This window comes from Oncorhynchus nerka, linkage group LG9a, assembly GCF_034236695.1.
Source record: "Oncorhynchus nerka isolate Pitt River linkage group LG9a, Oner_Uvic_2.0, whole genome shotgun sequence".
NCBI lineage: Eukaryota > Metazoa > Chordata > Actinopteri > Salmoniformes > Salmonidae > Oncorhynchus > Oncorhynchus nerka.
This window is the reverse complement of record NC_088404.1, coordinates 27906091-27929850: the sequence shown is the minus strand read 5'-3', so window position 1 is coordinate 27929850 and position 23760 is coordinate 27906091. Positions and strand designations below refer to the sequence as shown.

Here is a 23760-nt window from a genome sequence, read left to right as displayed (position 1 = left end):
CAGAATCAACAAATATTTTGAATAAGTTTAATAGTATGATAAATTGTTTGCTACATTTTCAGTACATTAACAGTATTGTAGAGAGGTATGAACAATTACTTCAGTAATCATGAAACAATAACAAAGCCCAATAAAACCACCAAATCAAATGAACAAACACATTAAACAAGTGAACAGTGAACAAATGTGCAACAGGTATACGTATCATTATTTTCATTCAAATAAAAAAAATGAGTGAGTGTTTTTGGCAACAGTTGTTATTTTCCTGAGTTTAAATGTACACTTGAAACATGACAAAGCAACAGATTGAATACACCGCTGGTATGAGATTCACACAAACCATATCCATCATCCTTCATGTAGCAAACGCAATTTAATAATGGAAAATACATTATTTAACATACCGTCATGTAAAACGTGATGTTATTATGTGACTGTGACTGTTGTTTAAACTAAATATTACACATTATGAAAATCTGTACATCATCAGGTTAAAGTCATGACAGTCAAATAGAATTAGAACATTTAATGTGTCAAATATAAAAATTGCCTGTCACAACTCAAAATGGTATCAGAGATAAACAATAAGTTCAATCAATCAAACAAATAAACTATCAAATCAATTCAGTTCGCCTCAAGGCTCACTTGCTTCCCTGTTTACTCTTCCCTGTTTACTCGCTCCAGAAGAAGCATAGAACCAGGGTATGTGAGGATTCAATAAAGAGCATCTAAATACATCATTTTGTCAAGCCTAGAGGTGTTAGGCCTAGTAATGGAGCCTACTGCATTTTCATGCGGTCAACAAAAAGGGCTGTTTATATGTTATTTTATGAAAAGAGGTAGAATGGTATTATTTCTCCTTCACTGTGCAAATGCTAAAAACAGATAAAGATGGTTTCAAAGTCACCCAGGCCCCCATTTTGGACTTTGGGACCCAAATATGAAGCTCTAAAGCAATATTTTTTAGATGGCAGCCCTGAAACGAAGACAATTTGAGTCTATATGATTCCATTTTGCTCCAGGACTGGAGATAAACTAATACATTGATCATAAATTTCCATTCCATGACTTACAGTGCTTTCATTTGTTCCCATAAATAAACCCACTGGATAAATTCATGGATGTGTCATAGCCCATGCAATACAATAAACTGTCCCACATTTCATAGGCACCCAGAGATAAAACACTAACTATCAAATCATTATGAACTAATGAACTAATATAAAATACCAATATAAAATGCAACAACATTTGGGAATTATGTATGGAAATTCAATTTAAGGTAAAAAATATTTTCAAATGTCCTCAGAGTAAATAATAAATCAAATAACAAAGTGCCACCTTTTTTGGATTATGACAATTAATAATAATGTCTTTACAGAATAAAGTATCTTCCTCTTACATCACTACTAATACATAGTTCATATTGTAGAGTAAATATTAAGTTTGAAACAAAACAGCAGGGGCGCATTGGTCATCTGGCTTTTCGTGGAAATGCTATACTTGCGGGTCCATTTTTTAGCCTAGTGGACATGTCTAACTTTTTTTTTTTTTTTTTACACAAAATTATCATTATCTGGCTAATAATTGGGGCCTCAAGGGAAAATGTTTTGCTGGTGTGGGGGACTAGAGGGAAAAAAATGGGCTGCTGTGTGGGCCTCAAGGAAAACACTGGGCTAACATGCTAGGAATGCCAGGATTGATTTTTGGTCTCAGTCCACCCCTGCAGTACAGTACAGACAGATTAGAATTAGACATGCTCCTGCTAAAACATATCCCTCCTGTAATCCATAAAGTTCCAAAGAAATGTCAAATTAAAACAATTTTTTCAAAAGTCTGGGACATCCAGTGACATGTCAGCATCCTCCTGTGTCTCCTGACTCCCCACAGTGTCAATGGTGGCCTGCAGAGCTTTGGCAGAGTCCTTGTGAGCTTCCATGAACTTCTGCAGGTACTTGGATGTGTAGAGCCAGTGGTGCTTCAGCACATCCTCCAGCTCAAAGGTCTTGGACTGGCGGGCATTCATCTTCCTGAACCGTCTGAACAGCTTGTTCCCAGACTCATTCCCCTCGCTGGCCCAGGCCCCGATGGAGCCATCCCTCTCCACAATCTCTGGCACATGGGCCAAGGTCTTGTGCAGGTAGTTGGTGATCTTTCCGTCATACCTGTACTTGAAGACGGTGGAGAGCAGCTCTGCGAAGCGTTGGGAGTTGAAGCTATACCGGCAGAGCTGGTCTGGGCACTCCTTGGCCGGGCAGGTGGAGCGCCACACAGGCTTCATCTGGATGTAGAGCCCCATCAGCTCCCGCAGGGCTTCCTGACGCTCCTCTGAGCACACCAGCTCACACACTGCCTCCACTGCCTCCCGGGTCATCAGCTTCCGTGCATAGTTCCCATTCATCCTCATCACAGGCTTCAGCTTCATCTTCTTCCTCAGCTGCTTGTCCAGGGCGGCCCGCCAGCTCCGACGCTGCTCCCGGCTGGGGTTTGCCTTGTGATAGACCTCCCCTATCTCATCCTGGAAGATCTTGTAGAACTCAGTGGCATTGCCGATATCACAGTGCAGGGCGTCCAGTGTGGGCTGGGTCTCCATGAAGGGCTTGGCAGAGACGCCTTTGACTCGGTCTCGCAGCTCTTCAGCTGACTCAGAATGAGGGTTGGTCCTCCAAAGTTCATAGCGCTCCAGGTTCTCGTCATGGCTGCGGGTGACAGAGTGGAGAGTCATGTTTTGGGAGGCCTCTGCCCGAGTGGAGTCACACAACGTGCAGATGTAAGTGGAGCCAGAGGCCTCCAAACCCTCCATCTCTCGCACCATCTTCTCATCATAGCCCGTGCCCCGGAAGTGGAAGCGGAAGGAGCGAGAAAGGCCACCCACAGACAGGATGAGACGGCTGTGCTTCATAGCGTTCCTCTCGGCCACCACAGGCCCCAGGACGCCTGTGAGAGTCTCGTGGTCCGACTCGTCCACAAACATCAGGCATAGCGGCTTGCAGGACATCTCTGAGTTGGGCTTGGGCTCCCGGAAAATGGTGATCGCCTCATCTTCTCCCTCAGCTTGAATAGAGACGGACATGATGGTGAAGGAGAAACGCACAGCCTTTTCCGGGACGGCCGGCCCTCCGCCATGCTTCTCACTGACGTCCCCCATACCGTCGCAGGACTCCTTGATCATAACGCTGAAGCCCGAGGTGCAAGCACTGTCCTCCAGGCCTCGTTCTCTCAGCCCCTCCATGATGTCCTCCTCCAGGTCCTTCAGGGCTGACACCAGGGCCACGTCGTAGCGAAACCGTCGCGTGACTGTATCTGCTGGGGAGTCGTCCACCGAAGCGATCCACCCTGATAGCCCGTCAATGATCCCCACATGGCAGGATGTGGACACACTCTTGAGGGCCGGCTGCCACTCAAAGGGGTGGTAGCCTGGGAGGAGCTCCTTCTCTGCAGCGCGTAAGGTGTGCAGGGGCTGGAAGATCTGGCGCCCACTGGTGGCCTTGACGGTGCGGTACATCTTGTGGTACTGGCTGCAGCTCAGGAACGTGTTGACCCGGATGGCCAGACACACAGCAGGATGCAGGCCAAAGCCCCTACCTGGAGCCGGAGAGAGAGCGAGAGAGTGATGGAGAGAAACAAAGGCAGATATGATGTATTATGAGTACTAAGGCATGTTTATGAATGAGAGAGCTGTCATCGACCTCAGTCACTAGTTAATTCTAGCACTCTGATGATAATTTCAGTATGGAATATCTCTTAATTGCACCCCTGCATTTGCTGTCATTATGAATGTTATGCAGAGGACAGCAGGGTGAATCAGTGAAGCTGCCATAAACTGATGTATTGGCTGCAGATGAAAACAGACACCAGCTGGCCTCTATTCCCCAGAGTGGAGTACGATGCTGCCTGTATAATTTGCAGATACAAGTGGTGCTGATGTTGTTGACAAGAGTTGTTATTGTGCATTAGAGAGAGTGTGAAAAGGGTAGAGAAAATAGAAGGGGGGAGAAAACGAGAGAGGGGGTGAGAGTGAGAGAGAGAAGGGGTGAGAGAGGGAAAGAGAGGGAGAGGAGCGAGAGGACAGAATGTGTAACAAGATTTTCCATTTACAAATATCCCACAGAGTGGGTAGTTGTCAATGTTTATGTGAACTGCATCTTTGAACAAATGCAATACTCGAATCTCAACAATAAGTGGCTCAAATCCTGTGATTACATTAGATCATATTTGTTGTATGTGTGAGCTACTGAATGTCCAGACTCCTACCTTGCATCATGGCCTCCAGTTCGTCTGCCTGCCGGTGTTCGTTTCCAGCCCTCAAAGCTAGCAGGAACAGGGTCAGGCACACCGACTTGGTGTCTCCACCTTCTTCCTTCTCTGCAAACACCTTCACCTGGGTCTTCAGGTCCCTCAGCCGGTGCTTCTGGGCACGCCTTGTCAGAGACAAGAGATGCTGTCGGGGCCTTCCCCCTTTGTTGACAGGCAGGAAGTTGTCCAGGCTATTTTCCGCTGACTTGTGGTCCCCATCCACTTCCTCCAGATGGTGACCCAAGCAGTGGGCTCTGAAGGAGTCCAGCCGAACCTGCTCCCCACAGCGCTCTCTGGGGCAAAGCAGCAGCAGGGAGTGCAGGACCCCCAGGAAGCCCTTAGCTGGGGCAGTAAGGTCGGCAGGGCCACAGGGCAGGGTGCAAGTCGGGCAGTGGGGGCCCAGAGAGTAAATATATTTAGCGATGCAGCTGCGGCAGAAGAGGTGTCTGCAGGGGGACTGGACGGGCTCAGACAACAAGTGGTCACACACCTGACAGGTGACTGAGCTCAGGAAGTCCACAGGGAGGTCCTCGGACAGCAATCTGGCACTAAGGTGCTCTTTCTGGCAGAGGGTGATGCTCTTCACCCACTGAGCTCTCTGGACGCTGGATCTCACCCAGGGTCTAAGTCCAGATCCCTGGTGAGGATTTATCACTGTTCTCCAGGCTCTCTTCTCACCAACAATAGCAGCGTTATCCTGGATGTCCCACTTGGTCCTCTTGGCCAGGCGTTGGGCTCCACGAGTGGGCTTCCTCCTCTTCCTCCCTCTCCTCTGTAGTGAGGGTTTCTTGGGGTGGCAGAGGAGGCAGAGGGTGGTGTGGGGTCTCCACCCAGGGACATGGGTCCTGGAGAAGCTGCAGAAGCCCCCTCCTCGCATGGCCAATGTCCAGCAGCGCTGGCAGAAGAATGGCGGATGGACGACCTCCATGTCCCCCGCCACGTCCACTTTGAAGACCTTGAGGATGACCTCTGGCCAGCTGGTGGCCTTGCAGCCCATCCTACGCAGGGCACTCCTGCTATCCTCGTCCAGAAGCCCCTGGACTTCATGCTCTGGACCTTTGGCTTTCCTCAGGGCCCCGCCACAGAGACGGCACAGACACCTGCACACACACATTAACATTAGGACATTACATAAACCAAAAGTTTGTCTCTGATCTTCCAGTATGTTTTAAACAGAGTGAAAGTACATTTCAGAGCTTGTCGCTGATTAAAAAACACTCCACTTCCTCGACTGACCTGAGGTGGTTCATGTGTGTGTCCATCTCCTGGAGTTTCAGGTCCACTCTCTTTCCCGGGCCCTCTACGTTCTCCTTGCTCTTACCCCCCAGGCAAAGCTTCATCACACTCCCTGGGAGGTCCACCACATCCCCCACAGTTTCCCCCAGGGGTGCAGAGGCCACAACCTCAGACAAGGCCCCTCTCTCTAGCTGCATCTCCCCGGGCAGCGGGGCCCTCTCCATGGACCTGACCCGGAACAGCTTGAACTTCCAGTCTGAGAACTTGGAGTAGGGGTGATGGAGCTCGGCCGGCATGGAGCACCGGGGGGCATATGTCTCCAGGGTACCCTCCTCCATAGTGTCAGCAACGGCTCTGGAGGAGAGGAGAGGAATAAAGGAGAGGAGAGAAGTTAGATGATCAGTCCTAGTCCAACCAGCTTAACTTAAATCTGGTGGAATTTATGTACAATGTCCTCTGTAAACCAGTGAACAGGGTGGACATTTGAGATCTGACCCAGTTCTGTATTATACCATAAGTGGCATTTAGATCTTCTGTAAAATGCATGAGACATTCAGGGATCGATCCACTACCAAACAAACTTTATTTCTATCTTCCCCCAATCCTGGTGCTCAGGGAACTGCTGTGGCAATTTTTGCCTAGGAATTGTGAAATTGATAAATGGACACACCTATCCCTGGAGGGCTGTCAATCACTTTTATTAGTCATTTTCTAGGCTGGAGACAGAATTGGAGCCCCAGGAGGCTCTTACTGGCATTTGGAGCACCCAGAAAAAGAAATAATTTTTCATTTCAGAAAAATAATTATACAGGAATAGGCCTATATTTTTTATATGCCACTTGAATTCAGAGGAAACTGTTCCAATTGGACCCTGAAGTAGTTATTTTGAAGGGCTAAGACATCAACAACATCCTCATAGTCAACTGCTCGTATACAATAATACCATGTGACTGTCAATGTACATTTGCAACCAAAGTACATTCATATACATTCAAGTAGCTCCACTATCAACACATCAATTAAACCAAAGAACAAACAGACTCTTACCATGTCTCACCATTGGCGTGCCCATAGTGTCATTTTCCTTCTCTCCATCTCTGTGTGTGTATGTACCCAGTGTGATTTTTCCCTGGGAAGTTTGGAAGTCTGCTTTACTCCCAGCTCTCTTTGTATCTCTCAGACTGAACTTTCATTAGAGTCTAACAGCTGAGTCACCCACTGTGTGTGTGTGTGTGTGTGTGTGTGTGTGTGTGTGTGTGTGTGTGTGTGTGTGTGTGTGTGTGTGTGTGTGTGTGTGTGTGTGTGTGTGTGTGTGTGAGAGAGAGAGCGAGAGAGCTGGGCCCTTACCTTGTTTTTCAGTCTCAGCTGGTGTCAGTTCCCTTGGGCCTCCTCTCCGCATGGGGGCACAGGGGGGACTTGGAGTCACAGCCTGCACAGTGTGTGTATGTTTGTGTCTATCTCTGGGCCTTGGGCTGATTCTTGGCTTGGTGTGTCTCCCACTACGGATTGTTACTCCATGGGAAGGATCTCTTTCTGTCTGTCCCTCTCTTCCACACTCTGGTATTTATACCCCGTACGGAGACCCCAACAGACAAACACTGCCACCTGAGACACTGGCAGCTGATCAGAAAAGAATATGAGGTTAACCTCAAACACACACACAGTAGTACACAAACCCACAATCCTAAACAGACATATCCATAAACATCAAAACACACACCTTCAAACACATACACACTCACAAACACACGAACACTGCCAGTACATTAACACCTCACACTCCTCACCAGGTGGGGACTCTTTTGCGACACCCTTTACCAACCTCCATCTGTGGATTCACCTCCACCAGGTGGTCCAAACTGTGAAAGGGAGAGTGGTGAAAGAATACCAGTACAGGTTTTTTTATGGAGAACACAGTATATAGCCAGTAGAGCCCTACTTTCACAAAGAGGAGCAGTTAAATCAAATCCTATTTATTTATATAGCCCTTCGTACATCAGCTGATATCTCAAAGTGCTGTACAGAAACCCAGCCTAAAATCCCAAACAGCAAGCAATACAGGTGTAAGTCGCTCTGGATAAGAGCGTCTGCTAAATGACTTAAATGTAAAAATGTAAATGTAGAAGCACGGTGGCTAGAAAAACTCCCTAGAAAGACAAAAACCTAGGAAGAAACCTAGAGAGGAACCAGGCTTTCTGGCTGTGCCGGGTGGAGATTATAACAGAACATGGCCAAGATGTTCAAATGTTCATAAATGACCAGCATGGTCCAATAATAATAATAAGGCAGAACAGTTGAAACTGGAGCAGCAGCACAGCCAGGTGGACTGGGGACAGCAAGGAGTCATCATGTCAGGTAGTCCTGAGGCATGGTCCTAGGGCTCAAGTCCTCCGAGAGAGAGAAAGAAAGAGAGAATTAGAGAGAGCACACTTAAATTCACACAGGACACCGAATAGGACAGGAGAAGTGCTCCAGATATAACAAACTGACCCTAGCCCCCCGACACAAACTACTGCAGCATAAATACTGGAGGCTGAGACAGGAGGGGTCAGGAGACAATGTGGCCCCATCCGAGGACACCCCCGGACAGGGCCAAACAGGAAGGATATAACCCCACCCAATTTGCCAAAGCACAGCCCCCACACCACTAGAGGGATATCTTCAACCACCAACTTACCATACTGAGACAAGGCCGAGTATAGCCCACAAAGATCTCCACCACGGCACAACCCAAGGGGGGGCGCCAACCCAGACAGGAAGATCACATCAGTGACTCAACCCACTCAAGTGACGCACCCCTCCTAGGGACAGTATGAAAGAGCCCCAGTAAGCCAGTGACTCAGCCCCTGTAATAGGGTTAGAGGCAGAGAATCCCAGTGGAAAGAGGGGAACCGGCCAGGCAGAGACAGCAAGGGCGGTTCGTTGCTCCAGAGCCTTTCCGTTCACCTTCCCACTCCTGGGCCAGACTACACTCAATCATATGACCCACTGAAGAGATGAGTCTTCAGTAAAGACTTAAAGGTTGAGACCGAGTTTGCGTCTCTTACATGGGTAAGGCAGACCATTCCATAAAATGGAGCTCTATAGGAGAAAGCCCTGCCTCCAGCTGTTTGCTTAGAAATTCTAGGGACAATTAGGAGGCCTGCGTCTTGTGACCGTAGCGTACATGTAGGTATGTACGGCAGGACCAAATCAGAGAGATAGGTAGGAGCAAGCCCATGTAATGTTTTCTAGGTTAGCAGTAAAACCTTGAAATCAGCCCTTGCCTTGACAGGAAGCCAGTGTAGGGAGGCTAGCACTGGAGTAATATGATCACATTTTTTGGTTCTAGTCAGGATTCTAGCAGCCGTAGCACTAACTGAAGTTTATTTAGTGCTTTATCCGGGTAGCCGGAAAGTAGAGCATTGCAGTAGTCTAACCTAGAAGTAACAAAAGCATGGATTAATTTTTCTGCATCATTTTTGGACAGAAAGTTTCTGATTTTTGCAATGTTACGTAGATGGAAAAAAGCTGGTCTTAGCTCATTGATCCATTTACATTATTGTAAAGTTACATTATTGTACAGTCTTGTATAGTCTAAGAATAATGGATGCTTCCTCAAGTCAGTGATACAGTCCAACTGTATCAGTAATTAAATTAAATACGATCAGAGGGAAGAATACAAACATAACATTGAGTGTGCAGTGAACATTTGTTAATTAATCCAATTAATGCAGGCTCCAGTCTTACTAAGCAGATTTTTTACTGTAAATGACACGATCACTGGAGTGTGAACTTGATCTTTCACTTGATTCTGTTTTTCTTTGGGGTCAAAATGGATTTTAAAGAACTGATTTTAGCATTAAAAGACTCAGGCCAAGTACCATCATTGGGCCACGGGTGTGAAAGATTCAGCAGGCTACTGGTATTACTGATCTGGCTAAAAGATTATTGTAGCTCTGCTGGTTTCACTTTTATAGATCACTTTGACACCTTCTGGAAACAAAATACACTCTACAGGAATGACGGAGTCCATCCAAATCATCTTGGCTCCTTGATTCTGTCCACGCATTTCAAGGCTGCATTGAAACATTGATTATCAATGAGCTAAGACCAGTTCAGTTAATCCCTACTATTGCGACAATGAGTCGTCATAATGCTGCATCAAATGCACATTATCCTATGGGCGTTGGCAGACACAATATAAGTAACTTGATTTATGTCCCCCTAATTGCCCTGAATACCTCTGTTGATCCTACAGCTATTGTATGCAGTAATCATGAGCCTATGAACCAGAGTTACACTGTTAGCACTGAGGCAGTGTGCAATAGTATGGAAACCACGCTGTGCAGCTCACCCTGCACTATCAGCTCCAATATAAATAACATGAGCAAGTCTACTTCTGATAAGCTTCCCAGTAAAGCATTAAATGTCACGCCCTGATCTGTTTCACCTGTTCCTGTGATTGTCTCCACCCCCTCCAGGTGTCGCTTATTTTCCCCAGTGTATTTATCCCGGTGTTTCCTGTCTCTCTGTGCCAGTTCGTCTTGAATGTTTAGTCAAGCCAACCAGCTTGTTTTTCCTGTACACCATTTGCCATTCTAATTTTTCTAGTCCTCCCGGTATTGACCCTTGCATGTCTCTGTCACAGCCGTTAAAAGAAGAGGACGAAGGTGCAGCGTGGTGAGCGTACATATTCTATTTATTAGAAAAGACGCCAAACGAAACAATAAACACTACAAAACAAACCGTGACGCTAAAGGCTATGTGCCATAAACAAAGTCAACTTCCCACAAACACAGGTGGGAAAAAGGGCAGCCTAAGTATGGTTCTCAATCAGAGACAACAATAGACAGCTGTCCCTGATTGAGAACCCTACCCGGCCAAAACATAGAAATACAAATAATAGAACATAGAATACCCACCTCAAATCACACCCTGACCAAACCAAATAGAGACATAAAAAGGATCTCTGAGGTCAGGGCGTGACTGTTTCTGGACTCTGTACCCGCCTGCCAGACCATTCTGCCTGCCTTGACCACGAGCCTGTCTGCCACTCTGCACCTCCTGTTCTCTGATCTGGTTTTTACCTTTTTGCATGTCCACGACCATTCTCTTGCCTAACTGTTTGGATTATTAAACATTGTAAGACTCCAACCATCTGCCTCCTGTGTCTGCATATGGGTCTCGCCTTGTGCCTTGATAATTTAAAAAATCAAGCAACACAGAAACGTGCAAAAAAAAAGCTCATATTAACATATGCAGCCTGAGAAACAAGGTCCATGAAGTCAATAACTTGCTTGTAACAGATGACATTCATATTCTGACTATCTCTGATGATACAGTGGTAGCAATACATGGTTATAACATTTACCGAAAAGACAGAAATGCCAACGGAGGCGGTGTTGCGGTCTATATTCAGAACCACATTCCTATAAAGCTTAGAGACAATCTAATGTTAAATAGCGTTGAAGTAATATGGCTACAGGTTCATCTGCCATAAAATGATTGTGGGGGCTGTCTTGTTAGACTTCAGTGCAGCTTTTGACATTATCGATCATAGCCTGCTGCTGGAAAAAGTTATGTGTTATGGCTTTACACCCCCTGCTTTATTGTGGATAAAGAGTTACCTGTCTAACAGAACACAGAGGGTGTTCTTTAATGGAAGTCTCTCCAACATAATCCAGATAGAATCAGGATTTCCCCAGGTCAGCTATCTAGGCCCCTTACTTTTTTCAATCTTTACTAATGACATGCCACTGACTTTGTGTAAGGCCAGTGTGTCTATGTATGCAGATGACTCAACACTATACATGTCAGTTACTACAGCGACTGAAACAACTACAACACTTTACAAAGAGCTGAAGTTAGCTTCGGAATGGGTAGCAAGGAATAAGTTAGTCCTAAATATTTCCTAAACTAAATGTATTGTATTTGGGACAAATCATTCATTAAACCCTAAACCTTAACTCAGTCTTGTAATGAATAATGTGGAAATTGAGCAAGTTGAGGTGACTAAACTGCTTGGAGTAACACTAGATTGTAAACTGTCACGGTCAAAACATATTGATACAACAGTAGCTAAAATGGGGTGAAGTCTGTCCATAATAAAGCACTGCTCTGCATTCTTAACAGCAATATCAACAAGGCAGGTCCTACAGGCCCTGGTTTTATTGCACCTGGACTACTGTTCAGTCGTGTGGTCAGATGCCACAAAGAGGGACTTGGGAAAATTGCAGTTGGATCGGAACAGGGCAGAACAGCTAGCCCTTAAAAGTACACGGAGAGCTAACATTAATCAAATCCATGTCAATCACTCATGGCTCAAAGTGGAAGATAGATTGACTTCATCACTACTTGTTTTTGTAAGATGTTTTGACAAGCTGAATGAACTGAGAAATCTGTTTAAACTACTAGTACACAGCTCGGACACCCACGCATACCCCACAAGACATGCCACCAGAGGTCTGTTTAAACTACTAGCACACAGCTCGGACACCCATGCATACCCCACAAGACATGCCACCAGAGGTCTGTTTAAAATACTAGCACACAGCTCGGACACCCATGCATACCCCACAAGACATGCCACCAGAGGTCTGTTTAAAATACTAGCACACAGCTCGGACACCCATGCATACCCCACAAGACATGCCACCAGAGGTCTCTTCACAGTCCCCAAGTCCAGAACAGACTATGGGAGGCGCACAGTACTATATAGTACTATATTTACTATATATATATATATATATATATACTTAAATATAGAGCAATGCCTACATCAAACTCTATTCCACATCAGTAATTGATGCAAGCAGTAGAATCAGATTTAAAAAGTGGGGACTGTGAAGCAACACAAACATAGGCACAGACACATGCATACACACACATGATAACATACGCACTATACACACACATACACATGGATTTTGTGTTGTAGTTATGTGGTAGTGGAGTATGGGCCTTAGGGCACACACTTAGTGTGTTGTGAATTCTGTAATGAATGTACTGTAATGTTTTTAAAATTGTATAACTACCTTAATTTTGCCTGAACCCAGGAAGAGTAGCTGCTGCCTTGGCAGCAACTAATGGGGATCCATAATAAATACAAATACAAATCAAGTAATATATTTTATTTAGTTTCCAAACCACCTCCCTCCATGTCTCCAATAAGACGGAGCACTAATTAGAAAGCACTATTTAATATGTTATCTCTGTGGAGACAAACACAGACAGACAAACAAAATTTGCCCAAGATCAGTCTTGTTTAAATTCATCCAGAGGATGAATGTGGTATCTCTTCACCTGGGGAGACTCTCGCTTCGCCGCTGTGCTGTATCTGCCTGCCAAGTCATTAGACACACAGTGAGCTGCCCCAGTAGAAGCAGTGGAGTTGTTTGGTCTCTGTTATCTCCTACTCATCTCTGCCTTCCACTGTTCCACAGACCTGGAAGGAGGAACAGTACTGTATAGTGGTGGTGTTTGACTGTTGAGAAGGATGTTAGGTTATGTAATTATAGTTAACTGGGATACAATGGGCCACACAAAAAGGCAGGGATAGCCATATATGAAACTAAAAATAAATTGAAGGAAACAGTTTAAAGATCTGCAGTTCACCATATCTGTGGACATGAAGATATATGTATAGGAACCGATGATGGATTATGAAAACATAACCCAGAGTTCAAATTAGGAATTCGGAAGTGGGAGAGCCGTATTTGGAGGGGTAAGGGTTAAGGTTGAACCAGGGTGTGGACATGAAGCTAAGTTTAGGGTGAGTGTTACGGTTAGGGTAAGGGTTAGGGTTACTCATGTAAGTATGTATTACCATTCTAGGGTTAGGATACTATTATCCAACTTTCTATCCTACTCCTTTTGGACCCATGCAGTGCTGGAGGTTGGCTCTGGGTAGCTCTGGCTCAATATAACCATCGAACCCAACCCCATGTTCTGTATAGTTATAGGTGAGCACATACAGACAAAGAGACAGAAAGACAGAAAGAAAAAGCTGCAGGTGTCTGTCCAATAAACAAGCAGGACCCCCTGAGACCCCCATCTCTCTGAGACCCCCATCTGACTTGTTATTGATCAACTCAACGGCTGGTTGATGTATGCATGGAAATAGAGCCTGGCAGAGACAGACACCTGGCATGTAGCTGACTGTTATGAATGTGGATTTGGGGAGAAGTAGAAGGACTGGGAAAGGAGAGATGTAATGGGGTGTAATGGATTACTTCCTGTGTCGACCCTGTAAAGAGAGCCCCGCTTTCCAGGGTGCTGAAGGTCTCTGTGGACGTCTTCTCACATGTTGAAGTTTAAGTGGTCAATCCTACTATGACACACTGCATGACCAAAAAAAGACCAGCTCTGATGAAGACCATGAGGCCGACACATATGCTTGAATAAAAAATGAAAAAGAGCTATGTGCAGGTTTCTCTTGTCTTTGAAATAATCACATTCCTACGCACCTGCAACAAGATACCTCAGATGTGCGAGTGCTTTTTGAATTTCAAATACAGACTATACAATCCAGTGGAGGCTCTTCAGAGGAGGAAGGGGAGGACCATCCTCAGTGAATTTCAGAAAACATTAAATAGTGAAACATTAAAAAGAAAATGAAAAAGTGAAACATTGAAAAAATAATACTTTTCAGATAAAATTATTAAATATATTCACGTCACCGAATAATTGACTAAACCACATTGTTTTGCAATTAAGTTCTACAGTAGCCTCAACAGCACTCTGTAGGGCAGAACCATGGTGTAGCCAGAGGACAGCTAATTTCCATCCTCCTCTGGATACATTGACTTCAATACAAAACCTAGAAGTCTCGTGGTTCTCACCTCTTCCATAGACTTACACAGTAATTCTGACACCGTTCTAAGACAGCACTGAAGTCCACAAGCGAAGGGAAAAGGTGAAAGGAGAAGAGCACGTAGATGCACAAAGGAATTATCCAACTATCAAAGGGAAGTTTGTATGTGGCTGCCATGAAAGGGAACTGTGTTTGAGTGTGATTAGCGGTGTATTCATTCTGCCGATTCTGTTAAAAAAAACGTTTCTTAAACGGAAGCAAAAGGAAGAAAACAGGAATAAACATGCAATTACAGCCTCGTATATTCTTGGGTATGACACTACAAGCTTGGCACACCTGTATTTGGGTTGGATGGGGAGTGTTGGAGCACAGCTCCATTCATCTTTCCCTTGATCCTGATTAGTCCCCCAAACCCTGCCGCTGAAAAACATCCCCACAACATCCCCACAGCATGATGCTACCACCACCATGCTTCACCCTAGGGATGATGCCAGGTTTCCTCCTTACGTGACAATTGGCATTCAGGCCAAAGAGTTCAATCTTGGTTTCATCAGACCAGAAAATCTTGTTTCTTATGCTCAGAGGCCTTTGTGTGCCTTTTGGCAAACTCCAAGCGGGCTGTCATGTGCCTTTTACTGAGGAGTGGCTTCAATCTGGCCACTCTACCGTAAAGGCCTGATTGGTGGAGTACTACAAAGATGGTTGTCATTCAGGAAGGTTCTCCAATCTCCACAGAGGAACTCTGGAGTTCTGTCAGAGTGACCATCGGGTTCTTGGTCACCTTCCTGAAAAAAGGCCCTTCTCCCCCGATTGCACAGTTTGGCCAGGCAGCCAGCTCTAGGAAGAGTCTTGGTGGTTCCAAACTTCTTCCATTTAAGAGTGATGGAGGCCACTGTGTTCTTGGTAACCATCAATGCTGCAGAAATGTTTTGGTACCCTTCCCCAGATCTGTGCCTCGACATAATCTTGTGTCAGAGCTCTACCTCGTGACTTAGTTTTTGCTCTGACATGCAGTTAACTATGGGACCTTAAATATACAGGTGTGTGCCGTTCCAAATCATGTCCAATCAATTGGGTTTATCACGGGGGGACTCCAATCAAGTTGTAGAAACATCCCAATGATGATCATTGGAAGCTCAATTTCAAGTCACATAGCAAAGGGTCTGAATACTTATGTAAATACATTTTATTAATTTTTTGCAAAAAATGTACTTTGTCATTATGGGGTATTGTGTGTAGATTGATGAGGAAAACAATTAATGTAATCTATTTTAGAATAAGGCTGTAACGTAACAAAATGTGGAAAAGTCAAGGGGTCTGAATACTTTCCGAATGCACCCTACCTGCATTTGTCCATTAGAAACTCTCATTTGCAAGTGTTGGACTAATGATCACACCCTTGATCAGCTAGGTGCAGATTGTGCAAGACTGTATTGAATGTGTCAATGTCTGTCACCTTGATTACTCAAATTTCTCTCGACCTGTGCATCTACGTTGTAAACTTCCATTCATAGGCTAGGTTGTAGCAACCTCATGATGGGTACAGGGAAAGAGTATCATGTAGTAACCTAAACTTATCAATGTTACATTGAGCTGAGTTAATGGAATATGAATGGCAGTCATCCAATATGCTGTTTCCAGAGTCTCCAGCGACGGTCTGCGGTCTCCAGTGACAGTCTGCAGTCCAGAGCCTCCTGCGAGGGTTCCCAGTCCGGAGCCTCCGGCGACGATCTACGGTCTGGTTCCTCCGGCGACGATCCACGGTCCGGAGCCTCCGGCGACGATCCACGGTCCAGAGCCTCCGGCGATGATCCACGGTCCAGAGCCTCCGGAGACGATCCACGGTCCGGTGCCTCCGGCGACGATCCAGGGTCCGGTGCCTCCGTCGACGATCCACGGTCTGGAGTCCCCGGCGCCGATCTACGGTCCGGTTCCTCCGGCAACGATCCACGGTCCAGAGCCTCTGGCGATGATCCACGGTCCGGTTCCTCCCGCGACGATCCACGGTCCGGAGCCCCCGGCGACGACCCACGGTCCGGTTCCTCCAGCAAGGATTCACGGTCCGGCGCTTCCGGCGACGATCCCCGCACCAGAGCCGCCATGGAAGATGACGTATCTGAGAGCGGAGTGGGTACTTCACCCCGCACCGGAGCCGACCCCGACGGTAGATGCCCACCCAGACCCGCCCCTATTGAGTCAGGTTTTGCGGTCGGAGTCCGCACCTTTGGGGGGGGGGGGGGGGGGGTATACTGTCACACCCTGATCATAGAGAGCTGTTTATTCTCTATGTTGGTGGTTGGGGCATGACAGTGACTAGGTGGGTTATCTAGGTGATTAATGATTTATGTTGGCCTGGTATGGTTCCCAATCAGAGGCAGCTGTTTATCGTTGTCTCTGATTGGGGATCATATTTAGGCAGCCATTGCCCCATTGTGCTTTGTGGGATCTTGACTATGTTTAGTTGCCTGTGAGCACTATTGTAGCTTCACAATTAATTTTGTTTGTTTATAGTTTTGTTTTGCTTTGCTTTGAGGTTCACATAGAAATAAAGATGTGGCACCCAGATCACGCTGCGCTTTGGTCAAGTTATTATGACGATCGTGACACCTATAGCTTCTGGAACACTAAACTGCATGATTAGAGAATGCTCAGTGCTTCTGCTATTAGTTTATTTTCTCTCTTACTCTATAATTACCTTATCTCTCACACCGTCTGTATGTACCACTCTCTTATGTATATACCCTGGCCTAAGGTTATCAAGTTTACCATCACACCCACACCATTGCAAACGTGTGTAACCTCCCTCTTTGTCTGTCTACTCCCCCAGATGATTTGGTTCATTTGGACTCTGATGCTCAGCCATTTATCAACACTACCTGTCAGAAGAGATCCCTATCCCAACCACTCATACTGCCCTCATCCATCTCTTCCTCTCTCTTTCCTTCTATTTCTCCCTCTCTCTCCCGCTCTTGATCTCTCACTCTCCTTATCTTTCTCCGCTGTCTCCCTCTCTCTTCACCCTGACCTTGCTAATAGTCATTAATGGAATGATGGAGATTCATTACTTGCTCCCTCCCTCCCTCTCTCTCGGGTAGAGGCTCCATAATCACAGGCTGGCAGAGAGGGGACAGGGGAGGTGAGTGATGTCTTCTAGAGACCTTGTTGGGGTTGGCCCTGCGACGTCACCCTGTGTGATGGGACTGTGTTGGAGTCCCCTGTGGAGAGTGGCAGGGCTTCAACACTGAAGTACACACACTGAGCATCACTACTCTTATCATTGGTCCTCAAATGTTCTACTCTCAAGTGCAAACATTGTCAATGTTAAAATACATTTGATTAATATTTCCCTCTTCCTGGTGCTCAAAAAGCTTTATGTTGATTATGTGCAGATCTTGTTCTATTACATTTTTCTGTTCTGTAGAGACTAGACAATATAGGAAACATTTATTCAAATAACTTATTTATTACAAAGAAATCAATCCCAAGAGAAGCCTGCAGAGGTGAAAGTAAGCCGGAACGGTCCAGTAGGGAGGACAGGCAAAATAAATAGTGGGGCTACAGATTTACACCGTACTGGTAAAACATGAGCCTATCACAATAATTAAAACAAAGATGCCAAGAAAACTGTAAGCGTACACTATTATTATCATTACGCATGTCAGTCGCACGGAAAATGTATAAATTAACTTGGAAACGTGGAAATACACTACAAAATTTGCCAAGGCAGAGATGAGTGGCCGAGAGCAAGACGCATGCGGACAGCAGTGGATGTATCAATTCAGGGTACAAGTGTAGGCCTATTTGACAATCATCAAATGTCATTCATAACATTTTGTGACAGATGTGTATATGCCACATGAATAGGTTATATTTTAAATCAACAAATCTTTACTATTAGGCCAACAAAGATCCTTTAAATGAATAATTTTATGATTAGGCCCATACAATTTTGAGCAAGTAAGGCACACATGCATAGGAGGTTAAAGATGTTAAATCTACTTTCACTCCTGGAAGCCTGGCAGTATGTCTACAGACAGTACCCCAGACCAGGAAGTAAAACATGGGTCTGATCAAGAGGCAGACACTCCACATGGTTCTGATCCACTCTCCGTAAAACCAAATCAAATTAAAGCTGGATTCAGGGACACCGGAGTAGTGTGGGTAATACAGCCTGGTGTCTTTAATAAAAACAATGCTCTTTAATTCTGTGTTAATTAACTGTAGAGTTCCCCGAGTGAAGAGAGGGGCACCCGTGAGCCGGGGGGAACTCCAGCCACATAAACACTCACTCAGAGGATTTGTTTTGTGTTTAATCGCCTCTGTATGTTTTTTTAGAAACCCATACAAATGTACACAGCCAGCCCATCACCAGCAGGCTTGTGTCTCCTGGAAGAACCTTTACAGGAGTGTGCTCAGGCTCTTTCAAGGCACCAGAACTTTGTGCTACTACTACAACTGAACAGATGTGGTGGAGCTCTTCAATGCTTATCTGGTTATTAGCAACAGTATTATGGAACTCTACAGAGGTGGTCAGTTGTGTTTGAAAAGGTGTAGCCACCCTTTCAGAGAAAGAAAGGGTGGCTACAGAGAAAGCATAGGTTCCTCCAAAACCTGAAGATATTTTCTCTTTCATCTCATCTTTCTCTCCATCCGTGTAGTGGGCAGATCGCTGACCACGGGAGAAAGGTGTGAAGAGAGAGAGAGAAAAAACTGTCATCCTGCTTGTCTGAGTATGAAAAGAGCAGCGTTGTCTGTCAGCTCAAGCCCCCAGGCCCCCCAGGGCCCGCAACCCCTGACAGTCCCGTTCTGGTCTCCACTCTCCAGGAAGATTCAAACAGCCCTGTTCCCAGACATAGTTCTGGTTATTATTTTCCTGTCCTTTAACTAAAACATCCATTATGGGAAATGCCAGGACGACCGTGCCCTTTTCATTGGAGTTGGTGTCATAGCTCAGACGGAGACAATGGCAACGTAACACACATTGATTCAGGACTGATTTAGAGGGACTGTTCTTTAAACCAATTCACAGCCTAGTTTTATTCTTTTATTTTTTTATTTTACCTTTATTTAACCAGGCAAGTCAATTAAGAACAAATTCTTATTTTCAATGACGGCCTAGGAACAGTGGGTTAACTGCCTGTTCAGGGGCAGAACGACAGATTTGTACCTTGTCAGCTCGGGGGTTTGAACTTTGAACTTTGAACTTGCAACCTTCCGGTTACTAGTCCAACGCTCTAACCACTAGGCTACCCTGCCCTGCCTTCCCTGAGCGGAAGGGAGAGAGGGAGACACTGGCGTCATCTGGAGGCTCGCTGGTCAAGTTGGCGATAGAAATAACAGGCAGAACCAGAGGAAAATAAAAGTTGAGACGTGGAGAAGAGGAGCAGGAGTGAAGACTGTTGTCTTCTGGAGGTTGGCTGGTCCAGTTGGAGTGAGAAATGACAAGAAAACATGACTCAGAATACAACAGGGAGATATTATTTTACCAGCCTGGCCTTCTCTATCTCACACACACACACACACACACACACACACACACACACACACACACACACACACACACACACACACACACACACACACACACACACACACACACACACACACACACACACACACACACACACACACACCAACCTGTTGGTCACACACACACACACACACACACACACACACACACACACCAACCTGTTGGTCATGAGGGTTCCCCTCTGAAGGAGGAATAGGTGTGTGGACACACCTGCTTAAGAAAGTGTTTTGGGATGGGGTAGATTTGGTGGTACACCATTGCTTCCATATCAACATATTTTACCCCCTCTACCTTCCACTCTCAATTTAACTCCCTAGAGCGCATCATTCTAATACAAACAGACACAGAGAGACAGAGCGAGAGGAAGAGAGAGTGAGACACACAGAGACAGAGAAAGAGAGAGAGACAGAGAGAGAGAGAGAGAGAGAGAGAGAGAGAGAGAGAGAGAGACACAGAGAGTGAGAGGCAGAGAGACAGAAAGAGCGAGAGAGAGTAATTGAAATTGAGAAAGATAGCAAAAGAGAGAGACACAGAGGGAGAGAGAGAGACAGAGAGAGACAGAGAGAGAGAGAGAGAGAGAGAGAGAGACTGTTTATTCAGTCAGATGGTCCAACATGGCTGGGATCATGGGAGCCTGGATGTGTGTGCATGCGTGTGCGTGCATCTCAATGTGTGCTAAACTATAATCATTGTCAAGTTATTGCAACATTGTAAGCCTCCCCAAAACTATTATCAAACTCCCCTTACATAGCGAAGTGAACTAGGAGATAACAGTAAAAAGGGAGAATACCTTTAAGACGGAACAGTGAAAAGTTTCACTTTAGGTTATCATTCTAATCACCTTTTTTAACTAATCTTATTTTTTATACAAGGAAATGTCTGTTTCGATATACTTACTGTCTCCTACAACAGCTCTTTACACTATTCTAAAGTATTCGCTTACACAAAACAGTAAATGCAGAAATGTTTCTGCCACCAGATGTCTGTACCTGTCTCTCTCACCACCACATCTCTCTTTCCCCAACCTTCTCCTCCAGATAGCTTTGTGAATGTGAACAACAGCGTAAAGAAAGTGCGTGACTACTTCGGCAGGTATAGGGCCAGGCCCATTATTTCAAACAGGCCTATGAGTAACTTCGCACCAAGCGTCCCCAAAGCAAGCACACTCTATATGCAAAGCAGATGCATGCCGTTAAAGAAACTGGAACAGAGTGATTATATTTGTCATTTAATTTCCTTGGTCACCGGGAGATAAGGGACGGGAGACTGCAGTTGACCAGGCATGAATAGAGAGATGAGAATGGAGCCACAGGCCTACACAAAAAGACACACACTAGCTAGGTCTCCATCCAATTGGCAAGAGATTTTCATGCCAATATTCTAAAATCTGCATAAAAACAATATGCACATTTTTCCACCAGACATGTGTTTGCATCAAATAGACTTGTTGCAGATAAAAATATGTGTGATGACATAGTGCACATAAAAATTACTTTTGTGGTTAAATTCCCATTTAAGACGTTAAATGGGTTTCCATTGCATTTTCAACTCTACTGATGGTTTTGTCACCAAAAATGTTTTATGTTACATAGCGAATGTGTCTACTCTGGTCTTGGCATGTGTGTTCTAGCCAACTGTTCGCAGTTACAGTGAGGGCAGGCTACCTACATATTATGCATTTTATTATGGACAAAATAGAGAAATTATTTGTATTTGTCAAATGGCAGCCAATGTCACCAAAATAAGACCCTAAATATTTATTGAAAGGTGCATCAAGCTCTTCATTGTGCACTTTCACCACCATGTGAAGTTCTTCATAACATATTTCATCTGTAGCCAAGTCAACTATATGCTTTCCCGAGTCGTAGTATCATTGCGTGACTCAAGGTTTACTTTCATATGATGGTTATCATATCAATATTTGAGCATAAGGTGTTTCCACTGACTTTTCTCACATAATTAGTTTTACTGAAACACAAAAAGATTCCACCTTGTCTAGAATATTTTGTTTTGTGGAAATTTGGAAAGTTTACCGTCAAATTTGTTGTTTCCATCAGGCCTGACATTTTTTTTTATCCGACATGTACTTTACATAAAAAGGTTGGATGGAAACCTGGTTACACAAACACACACACACACACACACACACACACACACACACACACTGGGCATATACAGAAAGACACAAACACACACAGGCCCACACAAATAGACAAACAAAACCATTGACATGCACAATAGACAAAGACAGTATAAAGGCCTTTGGAATATATGTACTGCCCTCATACACTGACCACACACATAAGTACCTACACACATACAGACACTCACATACATACTGTCTACCAAAGGGATGACCGTGACCTTCGACCTTCACAATCTCTGAAACATTTTCCTTTGCGCTCTCTTTCTTTCTCTCTCTCTCCTGTTGAAGGGAGTGTAATCAGCAGGGGTGGTCTCACTGGCGTCATGCGCCTAGGAGGCACAAAAGCGCGTGCCCCCTCATATTTGTCCTTTTCAAACATTTTCAAATGTTAAACTAATTATTAAACTTTACACTGGAGCAAAGAGATGCCTAGCAGGGCGCTAGATAATCTAGTGCAGGGGTGTCAAACTCATTCCTTTGAGGGCCTTATGTCTGCAGGTTTTTCTTTTTTTCTTTCAATTAAGACATAGACAACCAGGTGCGGGGAGTTCCTTACGAATTAGTTACCTTAATTCATAAATCAAGTACAAGGGAGGAGTGAAAATCCACAACTACTTGGCCCTCCGTGGAATGAGTTGGAAAACGGTGCTCTAGTGCCATGCAGCATCATCAGCGCAGGAAAGAGAGTGACACACAGCCTTTGATTTGATTTTAGCTGCCGGTAATGAGCAGGAAGTATGTTTGTAAATTAATTTGATCAAGCTATGTAACCTATTGATTCCTTCTTGATGAATAAATAAAACAAAAACGTTTTGTTTTTTCTCCGTAATACTAGCCACCTAGCAATTTTATGAAGTTGGCTTTAGCTAGCCAGCTACATAGGTTCCTAATCTCATCACCTTACCAGCAATTGACAACAATTATTGGGTTATGATACTATATACCAGTGTGGCAGTTGTAATAAACTCCTATGACATAAAACGTATTTAAAAAATCTATGTGCATCATTAATTAAAAGAGGTAAATATACATGTTTTTTTTTTTACATAGAATTAGGCATAATGATTATGGCTCTGGCTGTTTCAGGTGGTTAAAAAATGCAGGACCACCCCCCCTGACGTACTTCATGCCCCCTTTAAAATAATGGGTGCATGATGCCCCTTGGCGGTCTGGACGAGATGGGACACCAGTCACAAAGAGCAAAGGCACGCTTAACATTCACCAGGAGAGACGCACAGCCAGGGTCCTCCTCGCAAGAAGGGAGAGCCTGAAGGACACCAGGGCACTGAGTTTACTCTCCTCACGTCCATGTCCACCTTTATCTCTGTCTTTTTCTCTCTCTCTCTCTTTTAGTCACTCTCTCTTTTAGTCACTCTCTCTTTTAGTCACTCTCTTTTTTCACTCTCTCTTTTAGTCACTCTCTCCCTTTCTCTGGGAGACCAAACATCTTCTGATCTTTCCATTCACTTAGATACTGTAGACTGACCATTTATATTGAATGACTAAAATGTAAAATGCAATGGAATTGACGGTAGAGATCCCATAATAGAGGGAACATAACTATTACATTATAGCGGAGAAAGAGAGTTAAAGAGACAGGGAGGCAGAGAGAGTGGGAGGGAGGGAGGGAATTCTGATGGGCATTTTATCATGACAGGTCTGTGACACAACACAATTCCAACATTTGGTAGACTACAATGAAGAAACGTTAAACCATCTTCTGACTTCTCAAATCCTCACTCCCTCTCTGCCTCTCCA

General features: G+C 44.9%; 1 protein-coding gene across 2 annotated transcripts; it reads right to left on the bottom strand.

Moving 5' to 3' along the window:
• Positions 1-13: 13 nt before the first annotated feature.
• Positions 14-7409, bottom strand: rag1 (recombination activating 1). Of its 2 annotated transcripts, XM_029667833.1 has the most exons (5): positions 7320-7409; positions 6880-7152; positions 5533-5886; positions 4255-5396; positions 14-3585 (listed from the first exon to the last, which is right to left on the bottom strand). In XM_029667833.1, exons 3-5 carry the CDS (start codon positions 5868-5870, stop codon positions 1829-1831), a joined length of 3237 nt encoding a protein of 1078 aa, XP_029523693.1. In that variant the 5' UTR covers positions 5871-5886; positions 6880-7152; positions 7320-7409; the 3' UTR covers positions 14-1828. The 2 variants fall into 2 exon arrangements, with proteins under 2 accessions (XP_029523693.1, XP_029523694.1); XM_029667834.2 differs by lacking the exons at positions 6880-7152; positions 7320-7409 and adding an exon at positions 6580-6816.
• Positions 7410-23760: the final 16351 nt, after the last annotated feature.

What these genes read in the sequence shown, in the direction of transcription:
- rag1 (XM_029667833.1), bottom strand. Translation starts at nt 5,870, where the DNA reads ATGGAGGAGGGTACCCTGGAGACATATGCCCCCCGGTGCTCCATGCCG. An exon ending in ACACACATGAACCACCTCAG is followed by an intron (nt 5,397 to 5,532) that starts GTCAGTCGAGGA and finishes GTGTGTGTGCAG; the next exon opens with GTGTCTGTGCCGTCTCTGTG. An exon ending in ACTGGAGGCCATGATGCAAG is followed by an intron (nt 3,586 to 4,254) that starts GTAGGAGTCTGG and finishes CTCCGGCTCCAG; the next exon opens with GTAGGGGCTTTGGCCTGCAT.